The 22,287-nt window shown below is 36.5% G+C and overlaps 1 protein-coding gene across 15 annotated transcripts in view; it reads left to right on the top strand.

Annotated features, from left to right (window-relative positions):
- The window catches only part of NEK1 (NIMA related kinase 1), a 227,639-nt gene that overhangs the window by 24,284 nt on the left and 181,068 nt on the right, over window positions 1-22,287 (top strand). For all 15 annotated transcript variants that reach the window (XM_045463330.1, XM_045463358.1, XM_045463340.1 and 12 more), the window contains exons 5-10: window positions 3,722-3,819; window positions 12,506-12,589; window positions 15,490-15,557; window positions 15,674-15,760; window positions 19,063-19,117; window positions 21,683-21,883. In XM_045463330.1, the coding sequence (XP_045319286.1) occupies window positions 3,722-3,819; window positions 12,506-12,589; window positions 15,490-15,557; window positions 15,674-15,760; window positions 19,063-19,117; window positions 21,683-21,883 (593 nt within the window). The remainder of the gene's footprint in view (window positions 1-3,721; window positions 3,820-12,505; window positions 12,590-15,489; window positions 15,558-15,673; window positions 15,761-19,062; window positions 19,118-21,682; window positions 21,884-22,287) is intronic.

The raw sequence follows: 22,287 nt of genomic DNA on the forward strand, positions 1-22,287 counted from the left end.
AAGAGAAGGGCAGGAAGAGAGGGAAACAGAATCCAAAGCAGGCTCCAGGCTCTGAGCTGTCAGCACAGAGCCTGATGTGGAGCTCGAACTCACAAACTGCGAGATCATGACCTGAGCTGAAGTCAGATGCTTAACTGACTGAGCCACCCAGGCACCCCTTGGTGTGGACCTTCTTACATTGATTTTGTTGGGGGCTGTGTCTCCTGGATGTGGATTTCTGTTTCCTTTCCCAGATTAGGGAAGTTTGCAGCTATTTTACCTTCAAATACATTTTCTGACTCCTTTCTCTCTCTTCTGGGATCGCTATGATGTGAATTATTAATTATCCTTGATGGTGTCAATGAGTTCCCAAGTCTATTTAAAAAAATTTTTTTTATGTTTATTTATTTTTGAGAGAGAGTGTGAGCAGGGGGAGGGTCAGAGAGAGACAGAGTTAAGAATCTGAACTGGGCTTCAGGCTCTGAGCTGTTGGCACAGAGCCTGACCGTGGGGTTGAACCCACAAGCCATGAGATCATTACCTGAGCTGAAGTTGGATGCTTAACCAGCTGAGCCACCCAGGTGCCCTGAAGTCAATTTTTTATTATTTTTCCTCTCTCCCCTTCGGCTTGATTGCTTTCCATTCCTCTGTCCTCCTGGTTGCTGATCCATTCCTCTGCTTCCTTTAGTCTACTATTTATTATATCGAGTACATTTTTTATTTCAGTTATAGAGTCCTTAATCTCTGATTCATTCTTTTTTTATGTTTTTTATCTCAATGTTAGGAGTCTCACTGAGGTCCACTGTTTTCTCAAGTCCAGTGAATAACATCCTTATGGTTATTATTTACTTGTTAATTTATATTTTAGAGAGCATGCACGTGCAAGTTGGGGAGAGGGGCATTGAGAGAGAGAGAATCTTAAGCACACTGTACGCTCTGTGTGGAGCCCGATGCAGGGCTCGATCCTACAACCCTGAGATCATGACCTGATCTGAAGTCAAGAGTCAGATGCTCAACCAATTGAGCCACCCAGGCGCTCCCATCCTTATGATCATTACTTTAAATTCTCTGTTAGGTATATTACTTATTTCCATGCCTCTTAGTTCTCTTGCTATGATTTTCATCCTGTTCTTTCATTTGAGACATATTCCTCTGTTTCCTCATATGTTCTAATTCTGTGTCTATTTCTTTTTTAGGAAAGTCAGCTGCATTTTTGGCTCTTGAAAGTAGTGGCTTTATGAAAGAGAGGTCTTATAGTGCCCTGTAATTCAATGTCCCCTGTTCTCCAGAACATGGCACTTCAGGGGTGTCTCCTATGTGTGATATATATGCTCTGCTATTGTGGGTGAATGGCATTTACCTTTAATTCAGTTGTCTGCAGTGGCTCTCTTTGCCTCTCATAGGCAGGGTTTGGACTCTGTGTTGTTGGTGGGCTGGTCTGGGGCTGTCTTGGGCTTGGGTTGAGTCAGACCAGGCAGTTACTAGCAATGCAGTAACACCAAAATGCAAGGCGCTGTCCCTTTGTTTTCTCCTGAGAAGCTTTCATTGGTGGGCAGGGCCTATAGTCAGACCAGGTGTCTGCTCCCAGCCCATTGCTGGGGTGCAGTCGGACTGGCTGTCTGCCCCTCAAGCATGAGTCACTTTGGAGGGGTGCTAGCCCCTTTTGGGGCTCCTTTCAGCCTGCCAGTCTTATGGCATCTCTTTGGATGGGCTCTCCCAGAGGCATATTGAAAGGTAAAGGTCCACAGGAGAATGTGGGTACAGGGTGTAGGGTGTTAGCAAGGTGTGCATGGGTCTGCTGTTGGAGGATAACTGGAATAATGCCTGGCTGGAGAGGATATGCCTGTGGAATGTGGGACAGGTTGCACCATTAGCAGGCTAGGTGGAGAGTCTTGGCACTATACTGGTTTCTTATAAGTATCCATTCGCCTACACTGCTGGACAGGGCAGTATTGTGGTGCCTGCCAATTCTTCTGCTCCTGGAGAAGTCTCCCAACATCCTTGCCCTGCTTGCACAACTCTGAGATTAATAAACCACTCTTCTTTATGCCCCAGACATTTTTCAAAGTGCTGCATCTGTTTTGTATCTCTGCTGGGCTATTTGTTGTGGTCTCTGTTTAAGGGTGGTGACAGTATCCTATTGCTGTCTTGCTTTCCTAGAGCCCAGCATGCTGATTTTTAATGTTCCGGTGTTAAGCCCCACTGATTGTAAGATTGTGGGAAATTATGCCCCTATTGTTTTCAATGCCAAATGTTACGGGGGATTCATCTTCCCTGTGAGGGTTCCCTGTGCCTGGTGTAAGGGTCTGTTTCTTCCCCCTCTCCAAACCATGGGTGTCCTCCCACCACTCCCCACATTAGTCAGTCCCACAGGTCCTTTTAGCTCCTGACCATGTCTTCACCTTCCTATGTGGCCTCTTCCCTACATTTAGCTGTGGAGAGTCTGTCCTGCCAGTATTCCAGTCATTTTCTGTATTATTTACATTGATGTGGCTGTTACCTACTTCTATCCATGGGAAGAGGTGAGGCCAGGATTTCTTAGAAGTCCCCATGAATTATACAGATTCTTTTTTATTTTAATTTATTTTTTTAACATTTATTTATTTTTGAGACAGAGCATGAACGGGGGAGGGTCAGAGAGAGAGGGAAACACAGAATCTGAAACAGGCTCCAGGCTCTGAGCTGTCAGCACGGAGCCCGATGCGGGGCTTGAACTCATGGACCGCGAGATCGTGACCTGAGCTAAAGTTGGACGCTTAACCGACTGAGCCACCCAGGCGCCCCTACAGATTCTTAATTAGCTCAGTCATGTAGATTCCCAATCCATGTCACGTTAAAAACAGTTTATCAAAAGGAGGTATGGTAACAAGAACACTACCACAAGGTGCAAGATGCAAGTACTGATGGAAATAAGGCTATAAGCACAGAAGAGTAAAAGAAATGAAAACTGTTCTTTGAGTTGCAGTAGTCTCGCTAGTAAGTAGTAGCTTAGTAAATGTTACAAGTGATATCAGCTACTCTCTAATCTGGGCAGAATAAGCATAGTGATACTCTTACATAAGACTAAAGATGGAGGGAAGGATGAGAAGTGTTCTTCTAGTCCTGTCTAGACTAGACGTAGGTAGAGTCACAGAAATCTCTTTTCCTGTGGACTGAGTCATAAAGGGGAATAAGATAATGCCCTATTTTCATGTTCACACATTATATACAATTTTTAAAAAGAGCAATAAAATCAAAGAAAGCTCCAAGAGTATACAATCTTACTCACTGTTGAGTCCTCAGAATTCATTGCAACATCTGATATTTAGTAAGTAATTGATTAAGTGGATGAAACAAAGCTGAAAAGTAATGGTCAATTAGAAACTAAGTTATAATCCATCTTTGACAAATTGGTAGAAAAACATGTTTTTATAGATGTTTAAGAAAATATATCTATTAAATAAAAGCAAGTATGTTTGTCTGCGTTTTGTCTGTGTTCCAGAGATGTTTAGACCAACGTGGATACTGCTGTTCAGTAAGATGCTGTATTCTTAGTAGAAAATCTTTAATGATGGAGCTGCCTGTTAACCCAGGTTATTATACAATCTGTATAACCGGATTTTGCACTCCAGTTCTTTTGAAGATGGTTCTGGTTTTCAGTAGAACATAATTAATTGCTGCATTTTAGTAAACCCTTGAGTACCTTTAGCTATACTTTTGACATACATTTTAAAAAATGAAATGTAACGTTTATATTTTGTAGAAAATGGTTCTCTCTACATAGTGATGGATTACTGTGAAGGAGGCGATCTGTTTAAACGAATTAATGCTCAGAAAGGCATTTTGTTTCAAGAGGATCAGGTGAGTTAGCATGTAGGAAATTGACTCTTACTCCTGATTATTGAGAAGCAATTTGAAGTTTATTTATATGTGTATTTATTTGTAAGTACAAATGCTTAATTGTAATTATTAGGAAAGTTTTGTATCAAAATTCTAATATTTCAGTCACATTTCTGTTCTAGTTTCTATTAGTTCCCTGTCTGTTCTAATTGGTTTCTATTAGTTCCCCATCTCATTTCTTGTCTATAATACTATTATTATATTTGTAATATATTTATATCCTTTGTGTGTGTGTGTATAAATGCATATATTTATGTATATAACCTAATTATTCATTATGACTAATTATTTTATATTCTGTCAATTTGGCTTACTGCTGCCAGACCATATTTTCCTACAATGTGGCTTTCCTAAGTAATTGTAGCTCTGGAGGCCTTGCATTGGCAACTACATTCAATCTAATATCTGTTTTGACCTCAGACATCTCTAAAATATGACCCTATCCTACCTGAGCAGTCTTTGTTTTTTCCTAATGTTTATTCATTTTTGAGAGACAAAGCGTAAGTGGGTAAGGAGCAGAGAGAGAGGGAGACACAGAATCGGAAGCAGGCTCCAGGTTCTGAGCTGTCAGCACAGAGCCCGACATGGGGCTCGAATCCACAAACTGTGAGATCATGACCTGAGGGGAAATCAGACGCTTAACTGACTGAGCCATCCAGGCACCCCATCTTATTTTTTTTTCTAGTATTCTCTAATATGTACCCCTTCTCATTTAACAAGTATTTATTGATCATTTATTCCCTGTTTGGCACTATTTGTGTTAAGGACACATTTATATATCTCATTTTTCCTGTGTATTTATTATTTCTTTTATTTTGGTAATACTTTCTTGCCAACTCTCTATTATTAATATTCTACCTTTTTTTTAATTACAGTTCAGCTCAAGTCCCAGCCTTTCCTTTGATTTTCCACAAGCACTCTAATCTGTGATCTTTTCCTTCTCTAAATTTCTATTGCAGTTCTTATTATCACCCATTCTTAATTTTTATTATGTGCTTTTACAAAAGGGAATGGGGAGAGCCATGTGCTAGGAATGTTATATTTTTTGTTTCTTTTAAACTTTATAATCCCCCATGAATTAGTGTAGTTTATTTAATAGATAAGAAATCTAACACGTTAAGTAGCTTGTCCCAAATTGTATAGTTAGTGTTTGAACTTACTAGTATCTAACTCCAGAGTTTATTAAATATTTGTTTACAGGCTTAAATTGTAAAATTATTAAAAGGTTCAGAAATGGAAATAATTCTTTGCCCACTGTTCCATTCCTGAAGATCACTACGTTTTTAGGTGTCTTTTTCCAAATTTTCTTTTTCATACTTGCACATGTACATATATACATCAAGACACAGATATTCAGACATGGAATATTATACATTGCATACTCCATCTTGCTTTTGTCACTTAACAATTACCTTGAGTACCCAAACTTATAAATAGAACAAACTGCTGGTTGCCAGCAGTGGCAGCAGTGGCAAGGGGAGGGATGTTTGGCAAGATGGGTAAAGAGCAGTGGGTGATAGGGGCTTCCAGTTGTAGAATGAATAAGTTACTGCAATAAAAGGCACAGCATGAGGAATAGAGTCAGTGATATTGTAATAGCAATGTATGGAGATAGATGATAGCTACGTTTGTAAACATACAAACTTACCAGATCACTATGTTGTACACCTGAAGCTAATGCAACAGTGTGTATCAACTATACTCAAATTAAAAAAATATTTAGAAAGCAAGGGAAATGTTATTTATAATACAAGGGAAAAAATACAGGCTGTGTTAAAAAATTATCTTGATTATTGTCACATGTTTGCCCATGTTGGTCAATTATATTTGTTTTAATAGCTACATTATATCCCATTCCAGCAAAGCCTATGCTTTTTTGTTTCTTTAGGCAGCTATTTCAGTATCTGTAATGAATGTCTCTCTGTATTTTTTCAAAGTGGATATCATGGTCTTATATTTTTAATTTTTTAATTTTAATTTTTTAAAATTTATTTAATTTACGTCCACATTAGTTAGCATATAGTGCAACAATGATTTCAGGAGTAGATTCCTTAAGCCCCTTATCCATTTAGCCCATCTCTCCCTCCCACAAGCCCTCCAGCAACCCTCTGTTCTGTATATTTAAGAGTCTCTTATGTTTTGTCCCCCTCCATGTTTCTGTATTATTTTTACTTCCCTTCCCTTATGTTCATCTGTTTAGTATCTTAAATTCCTCATATGACTGAAGTCATTTATTTGTCTTTCTTTGCCTTCACTTAGCCCCTAGTTCCATCCTAGTACCCTCTAGTTCCATCCACGTAGTTGCAAGTGGCAAGATTTCATTCTTTTTGATTGCTGTGTAATACTCCATTGTGTGTGTGTGTGTGTGTGTGTGTGTGTGTGTGTGTGTGTGTGTGTGTATACACCACATAATCTTTATCCATTCATCTGCCAATGGACATTTGGGCTCTTTCCATACTTTGGCTATTGTTGATAGTGCTGCTATAAACATTGGGGTGCATGTGCCCCTTAGAAACAGCACACCTGGGGGCACCTGGGTGGCTCAGTTGGTTAAGCAGCAGACTTCGGCTCAGGTCATGATCTCATGGTCCGTGAATTCGAGCCCTGCGTTGGGCTCTGTGCCAACAGCTTGGAGCCTGGAGCCTGTTTCAGATTCTGTGTCTCCCTCTCTCTGACCCTCCCCTATTCATGCTCTGTCTCTCCCTGTCTCAAAAATAAATAAAACGTTAAAAAAATAAATAAATAAAAAAATAAAAAAAAAACAGCACACCTGTATCCCTTGGGTTAATATCTAGTAGTGCAGTTTCTGGGTCGTAGGGTGGTTCTGTTTTTAGTTTTTTGAGGAGCTTCCATACTGTTTTCCAGAGTGACTGCACCAGTTTGCATTCTCACCAGCAGTGCAAAAGAGATCCTCTTTCTCTGCATCCTCACCAACATCTGTTGTTGCCTGAGTTGTTAATGTTAGCCATTCTGACAGGTGTAAGGTGGGATCTCATTGTGGTTTTGATTAGTATTTCCCTGATGATGAATGATGCTGAGCATTTTTTCATGCGTCTGTTGGCCATCTAGATGTCTTCTGTAGAGAAGTGTCTATTCATATCCTTTGCCCATATCTACACTGAATTATTTGTTTTTTGGGTGTTGAGTTTGATAAGTTCTTTTACATTTTGGGTAATTATCTCATATGTCATTTGGAGATATCTTCTCCCATTCTGTTGGTTGCCTTTTAGTTTTGCTGACTGTTTCCTTCACTATGCAGAAGCTTTTTATTTTGATGAGGTCCCAATGGTTCATTTTTGCTTCTGTTTCCCTTGCCTCCAGATATGTGTTGAGTAAGATGTTACTGCGGCCAAGATCAAAGAAGTTTTTGCCTGTTTTCTCCTTGAGAATTTTGATGGCTTCCTATCTTACATTTAGGTCTTTCATCCATTTTGAGTGTCTTTTTGTGTATGGTGTGAGGAAGTGGTCCAGGTTTATTCTTCTGCATGTTGCTGTCCAGTTTTCCCAGCACCGTTTGCTGAAGAGACTGTCCTTATTCCATTGAATATTCTTTCCTGCTTTGTCAAAGATCAGTTGGCCATATGTTTGTGGGTCCATTTCTGGGTTCTGTATTCTGTTCCATTGATCCGAGTGTCTGTTCTTGTGCCAGTACCATACTGTCTTGATGATTACAGTTTTGTAATATGTTTTGAAGTCTGGGATTGTGATGCCTCCAGCTTTGGTTTTCTTTTTCAAGATTGCTTTGGCTATTCAGGGTCTTTTCTGGTTCCATACAAATTTAGGATTGTTTGTTCTAGCTCTGTGAAAAATGCTAGTGTTATTTTGATAGGGATTGCATTGAATTAATAGATTGCTTTGGTTAGTGTCGACATTTTAACAATATTTGTTCTTCCAATCTAGGAGCATGGAATGTTTTTCCATTTTTGTGTGTGTGTGTCTTTTTCAGTTTCTTTCATTAGCTTTCTGTAGTTTTCAGTGTATAGATTTTTCACCTCTTTGGTTATGTTTATTCCTAGGTATTTTATGGTTTTTGGTGCAATTGTAACTGGGAGTGATTTCTTGATTTCTCTTTCTGTTGCTTCATTATTGGTGTATAAGAATGCAACTAATTTCTTTGAATTGATTTTATATCCTGCGACTTTGCTGAATTCATGGATCAGTTCTAACAGATTTTTGGTAGAATATTTGGGGTTTTCTATATAGAGTATCATTTCATCTGCAAAGAGTGAAAGTTTGGCTGATTTGGATGCCTTTTATTCCTTTGTGTTGTCTGATGGCTGAGGCTAAGGCTTCCAATACCATGTTGAATAACAGTGGTGAGAGTGGACATCCTTGTCATGTTCCTGACCTTGGGGGGTAAGCTCTCAGTTTTTCCCCATTGAGGATGATATTAGCAGTGGGTCTTTCATACATGGCTTTTATTATCTTGAGGTATGATCCTTCTATCCCTACTTTCTTGAGGGTTTTTATCAAGAAAGGATGCTGTATTTTGTCAAAGGCTTTCTCTGCACGTTGTCTTGTATTTTTAATTTTTTTTTTTTAACGTTTTATTTATTTTTGAGACAGAGAGAGACAGAGCATGAATGGGGGAGGGGCAGAGAGAGAGGGAGACACAGAATCGGAAACAGGCTCCAGGCTCTGAGCCATCAGCCCAGAGCCCGATGCGGGGCTCGAACCCACGGACCGCGAGATCGTGACCTGGCTGAAGTCGGACGCTTAACCGACTGCGCCACCCAGGCGCCCCTGTCTTGTATTTTTAAATGCATACCTGTTGTGTGATACCTCATTTAGTTCTGTTTTTCCCCTAGTATTGTTTCTGATCCATTTGTTTTGCTATCTGTGCATTTGTTGCTTCTACCTGCTATGTAATGCTCCATGGTATTCGCTCAACTCTACACTTATTTTTACTGCATCATGCACCCTTAATTAATGTAGTCAGAATAATTTCACATTAGAATTATTTCTTCAACAAGGTTGTAATTTATTGTAAAACAGAGATCACAGTTTTCACTAATGTCCTCTCAGGGTACTTAGGAAAGCTGTGTCTATAAATTGGCACAACTAATCATTTGTTTGATAATACCATGTAGATGGGGACTTATGGTTTGTTGGCAGTAACTTGAAAATATGATCAGGTGAGATCTTGGGTTATATTTTAGTTAAGAACTATTAAATAAGGTAATGTCCTGTTTCTTACTTTACTTATCTTCTGTTTCCACAGTTAAGTGTACTAAATAGGGCACAGAACTTGGAGTAAGAAAACTTGGGTTTCAGTCATTGTTCTACTTATCAGCTTGGTAATTGTTTGTTAACAAATGACTTAACTATTTTGAGATTATTTCCTCATTCATTAATAGGGATGTTCATTCCACATAGCCAACTTCACTGTTGTGGTGAAGTCAAATAGTAATGTATGTTAATGTATAGAGTGCTATTTTTTTATTAGAATTGTACCTAATACATTCCATTGCTTGTGCTCATTTTTATTCATTTGTCTTTACTGAACTTTAAAATGCTTGCTATTATGTTTTGTAACATTCTAAAAAGTACATTGATAGTCTGTGGATTTGGTTTTGGACTTGGATAAATGTTCTTAGTACATAATGATGTATGTGTGTGTACTATATATTATGCATCTTGTCATCCTAGAAATTATTATGGAGGTCTACTCTATGTATTTTTGTCCATCTCTGAAATTATTCCATAATAAACAATAAGAATTTTGCAAGTCTTTTTTTTTTAATTAATAGCATTTTTCTACCCTTCAGAATGATGTTTTGTTAGCACAAATAAGAACATTATATATTTTAGCCTGTTTGAAATGGGAATTAGTTAAACAGAAACATCTTATTCCTACTATATCCTGCCATGCTCTGGGCCTTGAAGCATAAAAACATAGGGGCCAGAGTCCATGTTTTGTTTTAGACTGCAGGGTGGCTTGAGTCTGAGATGGTTTTGTTCATTTCTAGATTGGAAGTAGGAAGAGAAGGGCCTGTGTAACAAAATGATTTAGACTGGAAGTCTGGTTAATTAATTATAGTAACCAATACTAGAATAAAATTTTCTATAGGGATATTTAATAAGGGCTTGATGAATATTTTCCTTAAGTGTAAATCTGGATAGCAAAGTCATTGGCAAATGTCTAGAACTTTCCCATTTTCTGAAATATTTGTTTAATAATAATTTCCTATACAAATTTAACCCAGGAAAGGCTGAGCTTCTTTTTGATTTGGCAAGTCTTACCATGCTGCTCTTACAACAATGTTGAGCTAATTAATATATTGATAGTGTATTTACTAATAGTAGTGTATGCACCTGAAAAATAATATATGGTTACCTATTTAATCAAAGGACAAAATATTTTAAAGTAAATATAGATGGGGAGGATTCTGGGAAGATGGTGGAGTAGGAAGCAGGAGGAATCTCTCTCCCCACCTACACAACAACTATAGTGGCAGAATCTATCCTGTGAAACTATTTTGGATCTCTGGAGTCTATTGTAGGCATGCAACTTATAGGTGAAAGCTTAAATAATAAATTTCGTTTATTTTCAGTCAATTTTAGGTCTTAGCTAGGTAACAGTGGCTGCCACCCATTTCGCACCTCCCAGCACTCAGGCATTCAGCCCTGCATACTTTCCAGAAGCAGTTTGAATGCACCTTGTGGGAACCTGGGTGAGCAAAAAGGTCCATGTCCTCCAAATGTCAGGGATCTGTGCTCTGATTATTTATTATTATTATCATTATTATTTTATTTTAATGAGAGAGAGAGAGAGTGCACAAGCGGGGAAAGAGGTGGAGGGAGAGAGAGAAGGAATCTTAAGCAGGTTCCATACTCAGTGCATAGCCTGACGTGGGGTTCAGTCCCATGACCCTGGATCATGACCAGAGCCTAAATCAAAAGTTGGACACTCAGCTGACTGAGCTACCCAGGCACCCCTGTTCTCTGATTGTTAATTGCAATTTCTGATCTTGGAGGTGCAGACAAGGAGGTGGCCAGCCATTGTTGTACCTCCCCCCTGATTGAAAGCCCCACTCTTTAATGCTGAGGTGACTTCCATAGTATTTAAAGGGCCAGTGTCCCCACCCCCTTTTTCCCATCTTCATTTCTCTTTTTTCCCCTTTAAGGAAACATGGAAGTACTTAATTCTTTTCAATGGCTGTGTATCTAGTACAGTGATATCACAATATATTTAAATGTGTATTTGGGTGTTTATATTTTTTTGCTTTGATGAACGTTGCTGGGATAAACATCCTTTTACACATCCTTTTGTATTTGTGATACTGTATCTGTAGGACAAATTTGAAATTCCAATTGTTCTTTCAAATGGTATGTGAATTTAAAATTTTTACATACTTTTCCAAATGACTATAATTAACTTTCTCACAAACAAGATATGCAAAGACTTATTTCCTCACATTCTGGCCAACCTTGTGTGTTATTTTATTTTTCTCAAGTTACAAAAGTGTCTTGTTTTATTTAGTGTTATTATTATTATTTTTTTTAATCTTTTTTTCCAACGTTTTTTATTTATTTTTGGGACAGAGAGAGACAGAGCATGAACGGGGGAGGGGCAGAGAGAGAGGGAGACACAGAATCGGAAACAGGCTCCAGGCTCTGAGCCATCAGCCCAGAGCCTGACGCGGGGCTCGAACTCACGGACCGCGAGATCATGACCTGGCTGAAGTCGGACGCTTAACCGACTGCGCCACCCAGGCGCCCCTATTTAGTGTTATTATTAAAAAAATTTTTTATTAGTATTTTGTGTGTACATTTATTGGCTTATTTTTTCTCCATCATTTGCTTTTCTAGTCTTTTCTCCACTTCTTATTTTGACTGCCAGTATTTTTCTTGTGATTTGGATGAACTTTTGCATATTACAAAATTAGCAATCTATTAATTATGTTGCAAGTATTTTCTTAAATAATTATTATACTTGATTATATATTTTGCCCTGCAGATGTTTTAAATTTTATATAGTGAACATGGTCAGTCTTTATTCTTGTAACTTATGGGTTTTAAGTCAGTTTTGAAAGTCCTTCAATCAAAGAGTATAGAAAATCAACCTCTATTTTCTTTTACCATCTTATAGTTTAATTTTTGCCTGTTTAAAAAAGCCATCTACTTGGAATTCTTTTGGTGTTAGGAACGAGATAGAAATTAAGCCCTTGTACTTTTAAGTAGCCAACTTCAGAGAATATGTTTATATATGGTGAATGTGGAAAGAGATAAAGCTCAGCTATGTCTTCCAAATTTCTAGCCTGATATTTTTCCCCTCGTGATTTTTATTTATGGAGAAAAAAGATGTATTTAAATATAAAGTCATTTACCCTCATAGTATTTTCATTTTTCACTCTTTTCTGGAAGTTTCTTTCTATATTCTGATTTATAAGAGATGCTTCAGTAGCAGTCTCTTACATTTTAAAGTCAGTGTGGACCCTTGCACATAATATATCAGCTTAAATATCTACTTAATGTTAGTGACATTAATTACAGTAAAGTTAAAAATTGTAGACTAAATTTCTTTTTTTAAGGACTTAGTTCCCTTCAACCCCAGATATTCCTGAATGCTTTTTTTTTGGTTAAGAAAAGAATACTGTGAGATGTAAATTTTAAAAGAAATGACAAATCTGATTTTCCCTCTTAGATTTTGGATTGGTTTGTGCAGATATGTTTGGCCTTGAAACATGTACATGATCGAAAAATTCTTCATCGAGACATAAAGTCACAGGTATGATTATTCTGTCACTAATAACTTCTAAATGGATATGGACTTGGAGCCAGTGTTGTCATAGGCTAGAATTTTTGAAACTGATCCAGTCTGCATCGGATTATCGGTTCTCTCTTCACTGTTCTCCCTTCACTATAATACTAGATATCCTTCTTATATGCCTTCTGTGTTATAGCTCCTGCCTCCTTCCTATATCCTCCTTCTGGGTTTACTCTCATAATGATGGGAAAAAACCCAAAAAATAAATATGTGGAAGGTATATTTTGGGGGGATATTTTATGCCTGAAGATGACTTTTTTCCATTCCCTTACTTTAATGATAATTTGGATATAAACTTCTAGGCTGGAAATTTGTTTTCCTAAAGAATTTTGAAGATATTGCTCATTTGTCTCTTGGCCTCTAGTGTTGCTATTTAGGAATTTAGTCAGTGGTTTCTTACCCTGTTTTTTCTCTTTGGATGACTATACGATATTCTGTATGTCCCCATTGTTCTGAAATTTCATAGGGTTGTGCATTAGTGAAATTCAGTTTTTATTATGTTGTGTAGTTTTGATCTGAGAATGTATATTCACCTAGAAATGTTCTGCAAAATGTTTCGCAGAATTTTTTCAGATATTATTTCTCTATCATTACCTTCATGGTCTTCTGAATTTTGTTTCTAGACCTATGTTGTAGCTTCTTAATCTAGCCCTTCCAAGTACCTTATATGTTCTTTCACATTTTATTTCTTTGTCTCTCAGTTGCCTTCTAGGTGAATTTCTCAGCCTACTTTCAAGTTACCCAAATCCTTTTTCAATTTTGTCTAAACTGATACATATCTATTTACTTTTTATAATGACTATTTTTTTTCTCCAAGATTTCTAAATGGTTTTTCATATACCTCTGTTCTTAATCTGATTGGTTTTTATTTCATAATGTCTTGTTCTTTTTAAACGGATTTCTTTCATTTATCTCTTTGCAATTTTCTTTCTTTTTGTTTTTTAAAGATTTTATTTTTAAGTAATCTCTACACCCAACATGGGGCTCAAACTTACAACCCTGAGATCAAGAGTCACGTGCCCTAATGACTGAGCCATCCAGGCACCCCTCTCTTAGCTAAACATACTTATTTTAAAGTTTTTGTCACTTTTATAGAATTAATTCTGTCTGGAGTGAATTCTTGTTCTGATTATTTTATTGGCTTTTTTTTTTTTTTTGGAAACTCTTTGTGGGAGATGTTTTGTCTCCATAGCTCACTCATCTGTGAATAGAGTTTCTTTCATGGATGCCCCACTGGGCTTTCTCAGTCCTCAGACTAGGTAGATCAGAGGGTATTTGTCTCCTGGTGTCAAGGCCATGTGTTTGTCTTACCTTATTACACCTGTAGCCTCTCGTATAGACTGATTGCCTCCGGATGTGTAGTAGGAAGAGAAGGATCCGTGATGGGAGCTTCATACCTCATCCTTCCTGTCCCCCAACTCTCTGCCACCTAATCCCAGTTTCACCCCATTTTACTCCATCCCCCTCATCCCTGCTTTGTGTCATCTTTGACTGTGAACATGTGTCTGAGTCAAGTCTCCTAAATGATGTGGAGTTTAATTTATGTGCCACAAACTCCTGCCTTTACTGTTTGATAGAGCATTGGGGTTATATATTTATGGGGTTATATATTGCCCAAATTAATTGGGTAAATTATTGGAAAATTTTAAGATTCTTTTGTTATATTTAGGCTAATTGGAAATTTTAGGCATTTTTTTTTTAATGGGGGAGTCTGGGTTCATTTATTTGAAGTTATATTGAGATATATTTCAAATACCTTAATATTCACCCACTGGAAATGTATTGTTCAGTGATTTTTAGTATATTCACAGAGTTTTGAAACCATTACCATTCTCTAATTCTAGAACATTTTTTTATAACTTCAAAAAGAAACCCTGTACCATTAGCAATCACTTTCCATTCCCTCTCTACCTAGACTCTGGAAACCACTAATTTACTTTCTTTCTCAATGGATTTGCCTGTTTCTGGACATTTTGTATAAATGGAATCATAATATGTGACTTTGTGTATTGTAAGTGGTTTGTCTTTTGTTGCTAATGAATTGTAAGAGTTCTTTATTCTGGATACATGATTTGCAAATATTTTCTCCAGTTGTGTGGGTTGTCTGTTCATTTTTGATATAGTGTTCTTTGAACAAAAGTTTTTAATTTTGGTGAAGTCCACTTTATATTCTCTTCTTTGCTTGTGCTTTTGGTGTTATATTTAAGAAACCATTGCCCAACCCAATAACACAAAGATATACTCCCATATATTCCTCTAGCAGTCGTATAGTTTCAGTTCTTATATTTAGGAATCCATTTTGAGTTAATTTTTGTGTATGGTATAAGGACCTACATTCATTCTTTTGTATGTGGATATCCAGTTATTCCAGCTTTTTAAAAAACGTTTGTTTATGGGACGCCTGGTTGGTGGCTCAGTTGGTTGTGTCCGACTTCGGCTCAGATCATGATCTCACGGTTCATGAGTTCAAGCCCTGCGTTGGGCTTTGTGCTGACAGCTCAGAGCCTGGAGCCTGTTTCATATTCTGTGTGTGTCTCTCTCTCCTTCAAAAATAAACACTAAAAAAATTCAAAAAAATGTTTATTTTTGAGAGAGACAGAGAGCGAGCATGTGCACGCAGGGGAGGGGCAGAGAGAGGGAGATAGAGGATCTGAGTGGGCTTCCATGCTGATAGCAGCGAGCCCATTGTGGGGCTCAAACTCACAAACCATGAGATCATGACGTGAGCTGAATTTGGATGCTTAACCGACTGAGCCACCCAGGCACCTCCCAGCTTTTTTTAAATTAGATTTGTTTTTGTGAAAAGAGTTGTCAGGACTGGACTGTAACAATATTTCTGGCTTTTTATATCTCTTATACAGAACATATTTTTAACCAAAGATGGGACAATACAACTTGGAGATTTTGGAATCGCTAGAGTACTTAATAGGTAACATACTAATTTTAAACTTTGTTTTGATAAAATGTCCATGGTGGTGTATATGTTTTAATTTATAATATATTTTAGTATCTTAAGCTTCTCCAATAATTCTTTTTTTGTCCTAGTACTGTGGAACTGGCTCGAACTTGCATAGGGACCCCATACTACTTGTCACCTGAAATCTGTGAAAACAAACCTTACAATAATAAAAGGTATTTAAAATGATATTCATTACATGATATATTCCCTTTAAATCTTTCTCTTGTGCTGTATTTACTGACCTCAGGATATTATTGCAAAATCATTAATGCTCATAAAAATATATATGTAAGTATATATGTATATACATACACACACACGCATACACCCATTTTTTTACTATACAATGAGGGGGGATTGCAAATAAGTTATTTCACTGTCTTTCTAAAGGAACTATAGAAAGTGTCACCTTATTGTTTAAGTTATAATTGGAAATAGAGTATTTACTTTGGTCTTTGTAATAGCACTTCCTATTGAAATATCTAATAGTTAATATTTATTGAACAATTTATATGCCCGGCACTGGTTTGAATGCTTTCTATGTATTGACTCCTTTACTCTTCACAATAATCTAGTGAGTTGTAAGCATTAATTATTCCTCCTTTTCCTTGTAAGGAAGCCAAATGCAGAGAGAGAGGGAAAGCAACTTGCAAGTCCCAGGCATCTGGCTCCCAAGCCCAAATCCCTAATCATTGAGTTGTACTGTGGCTAACAGATTATAGAACATGTGACTGGGATGAAGAATTCTGCTGCTGAATTCTATTTACCATTTATTTTCTTTCTTACTGAAATATACTAGCCAAGAAATATTGGTCTTAAATTTGAAAGCAGGGGTACTTCGGTGGCTCAGTCACTTAAGTGACTGACTTTGGCTCAGGACATGATTTCGTGGTTCATGAGTTTGAGCCTGGCTTCGGGCTCTGCACTGACAGAAATAGCATTAAAATCTAAAATTACTGAAGCTCAGGGCACGGCTCAGTTGGTTAAGCATCCAACTTCTGATTTTGGCTCAGGTCATGATGTCACAGTTCGTGAGTTAAGGTCCTGCTTTGAGCTCCATGCTTGTTTGTGTGCATGCGTGCTCTTTCTCTCTCAAAATAATAAGTAAATAAACTAAAAAAAACTTTGAAAGCACTCACAGAAGTTAAAAGGAAGAAAGCGATAGCTCCTTTTTTTGAGTGGGAAGGAAGCTATGTTTGAAACCTGAGCGCTTGAGACTGAGAACATTAATGTATTTTTTAAATGAATTTAAATTACAATAATCAGTCTAGTTCATGGAAAGTATTATTTAGTGTATATTCTTAATGATACTAGCATTTTCTTTGAGCTAAATTAATTTTTTTAAGTTTATTTATTTTGAGAGAAAGAGAGTGAGGGAGGGGCAGAGAGTAGGGGAGAGAGAGAATCCCAAGCAGGCTCCTCTGCTCTCAGCATGGAGCCCAAAGCAGGGCTTGAACTCATGAACTGTGACATCATGACCTGAGCCAAAATCAGAAGCTGGATACTTAACCAGCTGACCCACGCATGTGCCCTGAACTGAAGTGATTTTAGACTTTAATGCTATTTCTGTATCTTATGAATAAGTCAACTGTGAAAAATACCAGTCTTTATCTTTAAATTAGGAATGTATTTAATCCTTTGGTGAATTAAAAAAAAAATTTTTTTTTAAACACTATATTTATTTTTGAGAGACAGAGTGTGAGCATGGGAATGGGAGAGAGAGAGACAGAGACACAGAATCTGAAGCAGGCTCCAGGCTCTGAGCACAGAGCACTGTTAGCACAGAGCCCGACACTGGGCTTGAACCCACCAACCATGAGATCATGACCCGAGCTGAAGTCAGAGGCTTAACCGACTGAGCCACCCGGGGGCCCTGAGAATTTTTTACTTTATTTATTTTTGAGACAGAGAGAGGCAGAGCATGAGCAGGGGAGGGGCAGAGAGAGAGGGAGACACAGAATCTGAAGCAGGCTCCAGGTTCTGAGCTGTCAGCACAGAGCGTGCCACGGGGGCTTGAACTCATGGAGTGTGAGACCATGACCTGAGCTGAAGTCGGATGCTTAACCGACTGAGCCACCCAGGCGCCTGAGAATTTTTTATTTTAATGTTTATTTTTATTTTTGAGAGAGAGAGAGTGACCGAGTGTGAGCAGGGGAGGGGCAAGAGGGAGAATCTGAAGCAGGCTTAAGACTCCCAGCTGCAGCACAGAGCCCGATGCAGGCTCCAACTCAGGGAACCGTGAGATCATGACTTGAGCTGAAGTTGGACACTTAACCGACTAAGCCACCCAGGCACCCCTGAGTATTTTCTATAAAACTAATTTTGTGGGGAAAATAGTTTAAAAATGTCATGGATGAGCATTGTCAGTATACTTTAAAATTCATATTTTTCTAAATATGTTTTAAAGTATTTTTAAAATAGCATCATTAGTGTAATGGTTTTGATTATACATGTTACATGTGCTAACATGTACAAGTTACTAAATGGCTTAATTACTATTCACATTTTTTTGCTAGTTGATCTTGAAACTAAATAAATTTTGGGGTTACAGATTTATATTTGTAGCTTTTTGTGAGTTTAGTTAAAGGTAACTTTGGGATTTCAGTATTGGATTTTCTTTTTTTCCAATAAGTTCAGCTTTCAGGAGTAGTGGTTTTTGTTTTTATTGACTACTAAGGGCAACTGTTGCTCTGAACTATGAGATTTTTATTTTTTCTTTTTAAAAATGGAAGATAGCATTTAATTATAAAAATATGTGTAAAAGAGAGGAAGAAACTATAAAGGAGACATTATAACTAAGTCCTTAAGTTAAGATTAAATAAATATATTTACCTTATATAATATTTCAGTTGGCTGTCCTATGTTTCAGATAAATTTGAGTAAATTAATATTTTCTTGTTTATCATGAAAACAGTATTTTGCTTTTATAATATATAGATTTTTAATTTTATTATTTTTAAAAGATGTTTATTTTGAGAAAGAGCACACACGTGCATCTGGAGGTAGGGCAGGAGAGAGGGAGAAAGAGAATCCCGAGTAGGTCCTGTATTGTCAGCGTTATCCTGATGTGGGGTGGGGCCCGATCCCATGAACCTCGAAATCATGACTTGGGATGAAATCAAGAGTCGGATGCCCAACTGAGCCTCCCAGGTGCCCCTTATATTTTTTTAAATCATGGTATTTCATAAATAATTGAATAAAATAGCTAGAATATTCATGAAACTTACTGATTTTGTTCTTTTAAATATTACATTTCTTTAATAAAACTTTAAAATAATTGCTTGGGCAACTGCTTCTAATCTGGGATAGCTACTTTTATCATTTGGATATGGTTGAAATTTTGAGTTTTAAAGGATATATTTTATGGAACATATATTTTTGGAAAGCATTTTCATTTTGCTTTTGTTTCCTTTAAATAAAAAAAAAATTTAAACTCTGATACTTAGAGAAAATTTCTCATTTTTCCCTTTTCTAGTGACATTTGGGCTCTGGGGTGTGTCCTGTACGAAATGTGCACACTTAAACATGCAGTAAGTAGAAGTTTCTGAAATATTTTAAAAATTATGTCCTGACGTACCTATAATATTTCTATATTTTAAAAATCATATGCCATCTTTCAGGGGGCCCACTTGTACTGGAAATTCTTCTCTGTCAGTTTTTAAATTTCTCATCTTTCAAGTGTAAATTTAAATAGATTTTCCTTTAATATATACATATATTACATATGTATGTTATATATTTATTACTATAATAGGTATATCATACTTTTTTACAGGAAATTATTCCTAATGAGAAAAACAAATTTGCTGTCTTTTTAATGTTACATTCATATATGAATTTGGTATTTTAGCTTATTTATTTCATCTTGGTGATTTCTCTCAAAACACCCAAATTATTTGAGTTTGGAATTGAAATTGAAGAACAATTTTTTACCATATTCATTGAGGGATTTTATCAATTCAAATGCTTTTTAATTAAAATGTTTATTTTTTAGACTTTGTTGAGATGGCACATAATACTCCCAAAAGGGGGAGTTTTGGTCTTAAATAAGTTGAATTTTAGCCACTTTCCATTTCAAAATTTTGCTCTTTAAAAATGCTCCCCCCATTAAACAGTAATGTATTTTCATTACAGAAAACTTAAGAAAATAGATAAAAATAGAAAGAAGTGAATGAATATCAAAAGCAGTTCCTCTAATTGGTAATAAGTACGTGTAATATTTTGTTGTTTCCTTCCAGGCTTTCTTCTACGTTAATTTTTAAAAGGATTTTTTTCTCTCTGTCTAAAGTGTGATTATATTGTATAAGCAGTTTTATAGCCTTGTTTGTATTTCCTGATATTATTTGGGGGATTTTTTGTTGTTGTTGTGTTTTTTAATGATTGCACACTCTTCTACTGTATTGTCTTAGCTGTTATTTTTCTTTCTCAAGGTAAAAAAGCATAGGCTGCCAAAGTGATGTGGAATGGTAGTTATCAGATCTGTATTTGAAAGAATTGGTCAGTTTTTCTGACATAACAGTCATTTTAGGTCTAACTCAGTGCATTTTCTTTCATTTTTCATCTACATTGTTCTGTCACTGTTGCTTCTGTATTTTGGAGCTATTTACACTTAAGTAGACACATGAAGTTAAGTAATTCACTCACCTTTATGACAAAAGCTTGTCAGTTAAGAGATAAATGAAAATTGATTGTAGGGAAGGAATAATTTATCATTCTGCATTTAGAATTCCTTCTTAGGTACATAGATATTTCTAGATATTTCTAAATTTCTATTTGAATTGTACTCAAATTTTAATAACCTGAATATCATATTGTAATTGTCTAGGAGAATTCAACATTTAACAGAACGTTTTTATACTTGGTATAATTATCAATACCTAATTTATAGCAAGTTTTGTTTTGTTAATGTGTACGTTAAGAACATGTTACAGTGTGTAACTATTCTATACTATTTTAACAGAGATATCAAAAGCTTAATTTTACTTTGAAAATGAAAATTAAATCTTTAGATTTTAAACTGCCCTCTTTTTTTTTTTAAATTTCAGTTAGAGTTTATAGTGTGTTTACTCTTTTTTTTTAATTTTTTTGTTTTTAATGTTTATTATTGAGAGATAGAGCATGGGAGGGGCAGAGACAGGAGAAGACACAGAATCCGAAGCAGGCTCCAGGCTCTGAGCTGTCAGCACAAGAGCCTGACGTGGGGCTCGAACTCACAAACTGTGAGATCATGACCTGAGCTGAAGTCAGATGCTTAACTGACTGAGCCACCCAGGCAACCCTGTTTACTTTTTTTTTTTTAGTTTATTTATTTAGAGAGAGACAGAGACAGTGCAGATGGGGAAGGGCAGAGAGATGGAGAGAGACAGTCCCAAGCATGCTGCCAGTGCAGAACCTGATGTGGGGCCTGAACCCATGAAACTACCAGATCATGACCTGAGCCAAAACCAAGAGTCAGATGCTTAACTGACTGACCCACCCAGGGGCCCCTATTGTGTTTACTCTTAAGATATATACTATTCCCATTGATATGGCTTATATTCCTCTTTGGAATATTTGCCACATTGCTCCTTACATGGCTTTTGGAAGTATCACACAGTTCATAATAATGAGCAGTGTTTAAAAGGAAAGTAATTAGTATTTTTATTTATTATATTTTTCTCAGATACTTGTCATTTTGTAGTTAATTTCCTTTCCCAGTTACTGCAACAAGGCACAGATAGGCAGGTCTTAAATGAAGACTACAAGGTTTGTTTGTTTTTGTTTTTATTATTATTCTTATGTTTTTATAAGATCTTTAATACCTTTATTCCATCTTTCAGTGTGTTGAATAAGTAAAAATTAATCTTTTAACAATTTATGATGTTTTATGAGGACTGTTAGTCTCTTTTAAGTATGTTTATAAATAACCAAGTGAACTTTGTTCTGAATAACATATGCTAATATATATATATATATGTACATATATATATTCTGATTAAAATATTTGTAAGAGGATTATAGTTCTGTTCTTTAGGAAAAGAACTATTTCTCATTGTTTATTCCTATTTTCAATTTATGTATGTTTCATACATGTTTATTTATTTTCTGGATTTTAGTTTGAAGCTGGCAGTATGAAAAACCTGGTACTGAAGATAATATCTGGGTCTTTTCCACCTGTGTCTTTACATTATTCTTATGATCTCCGCAATTTACTCTCTCAGTTATTTAAAAGAAATCCTAGGGATAGACCATCAGTCAACTCCATATTGGAGAAAGGTTTTATAGCCAAACGCATTGAAAAGTTTCTCTCACCTCAGGTATGTGTTTTTTGTTTTTGTTTTTACTTTAAAATAGTAAGATTATGGTGCTTAATTAGGACATGGCCTATGTTTTGTGGAGAGCACAGCACAATTCTGGAAGATCGAAGTAGCTTTTTCAAATTATACTGGAGTCACCTTTCTTTCCATTTTCATACAGTTCTTCCCCTTTGTATTTGTTTTCTAGTTGTGAATCTGTGGTAGAGAAAACATTCCTCCTGTGTTCCTCTTACCAGTTAATTTTTACACTTCCAGTCACCAAATGTGTGGTTGTTTCTCCCACACCAAGCAATTCTGCAACATAGCTGGGTGTCCTGAAATTTAGTTCAGTCTGGTACTGTCTACCTGGAGATGTATATCATCATATCCCACAGATTAAGGGCTCAGTTCCCCAAGACTGCCCC

The sequence above is a fragment of the Leopardus geoffroyi genome, chromosome B1 (assembly GCF_018350155.1).
Source record: "Leopardus geoffroyi isolate Oge1 chromosome B1, O.geoffroyi_Oge1_pat1.0, whole genome shotgun sequence".
In the NCBI taxonomy this organism is placed as follows: Eukaryota; Metazoa; Chordata; class Mammalia; order Carnivora; family Felidae; genus Leopardus; species Leopardus geoffroyi.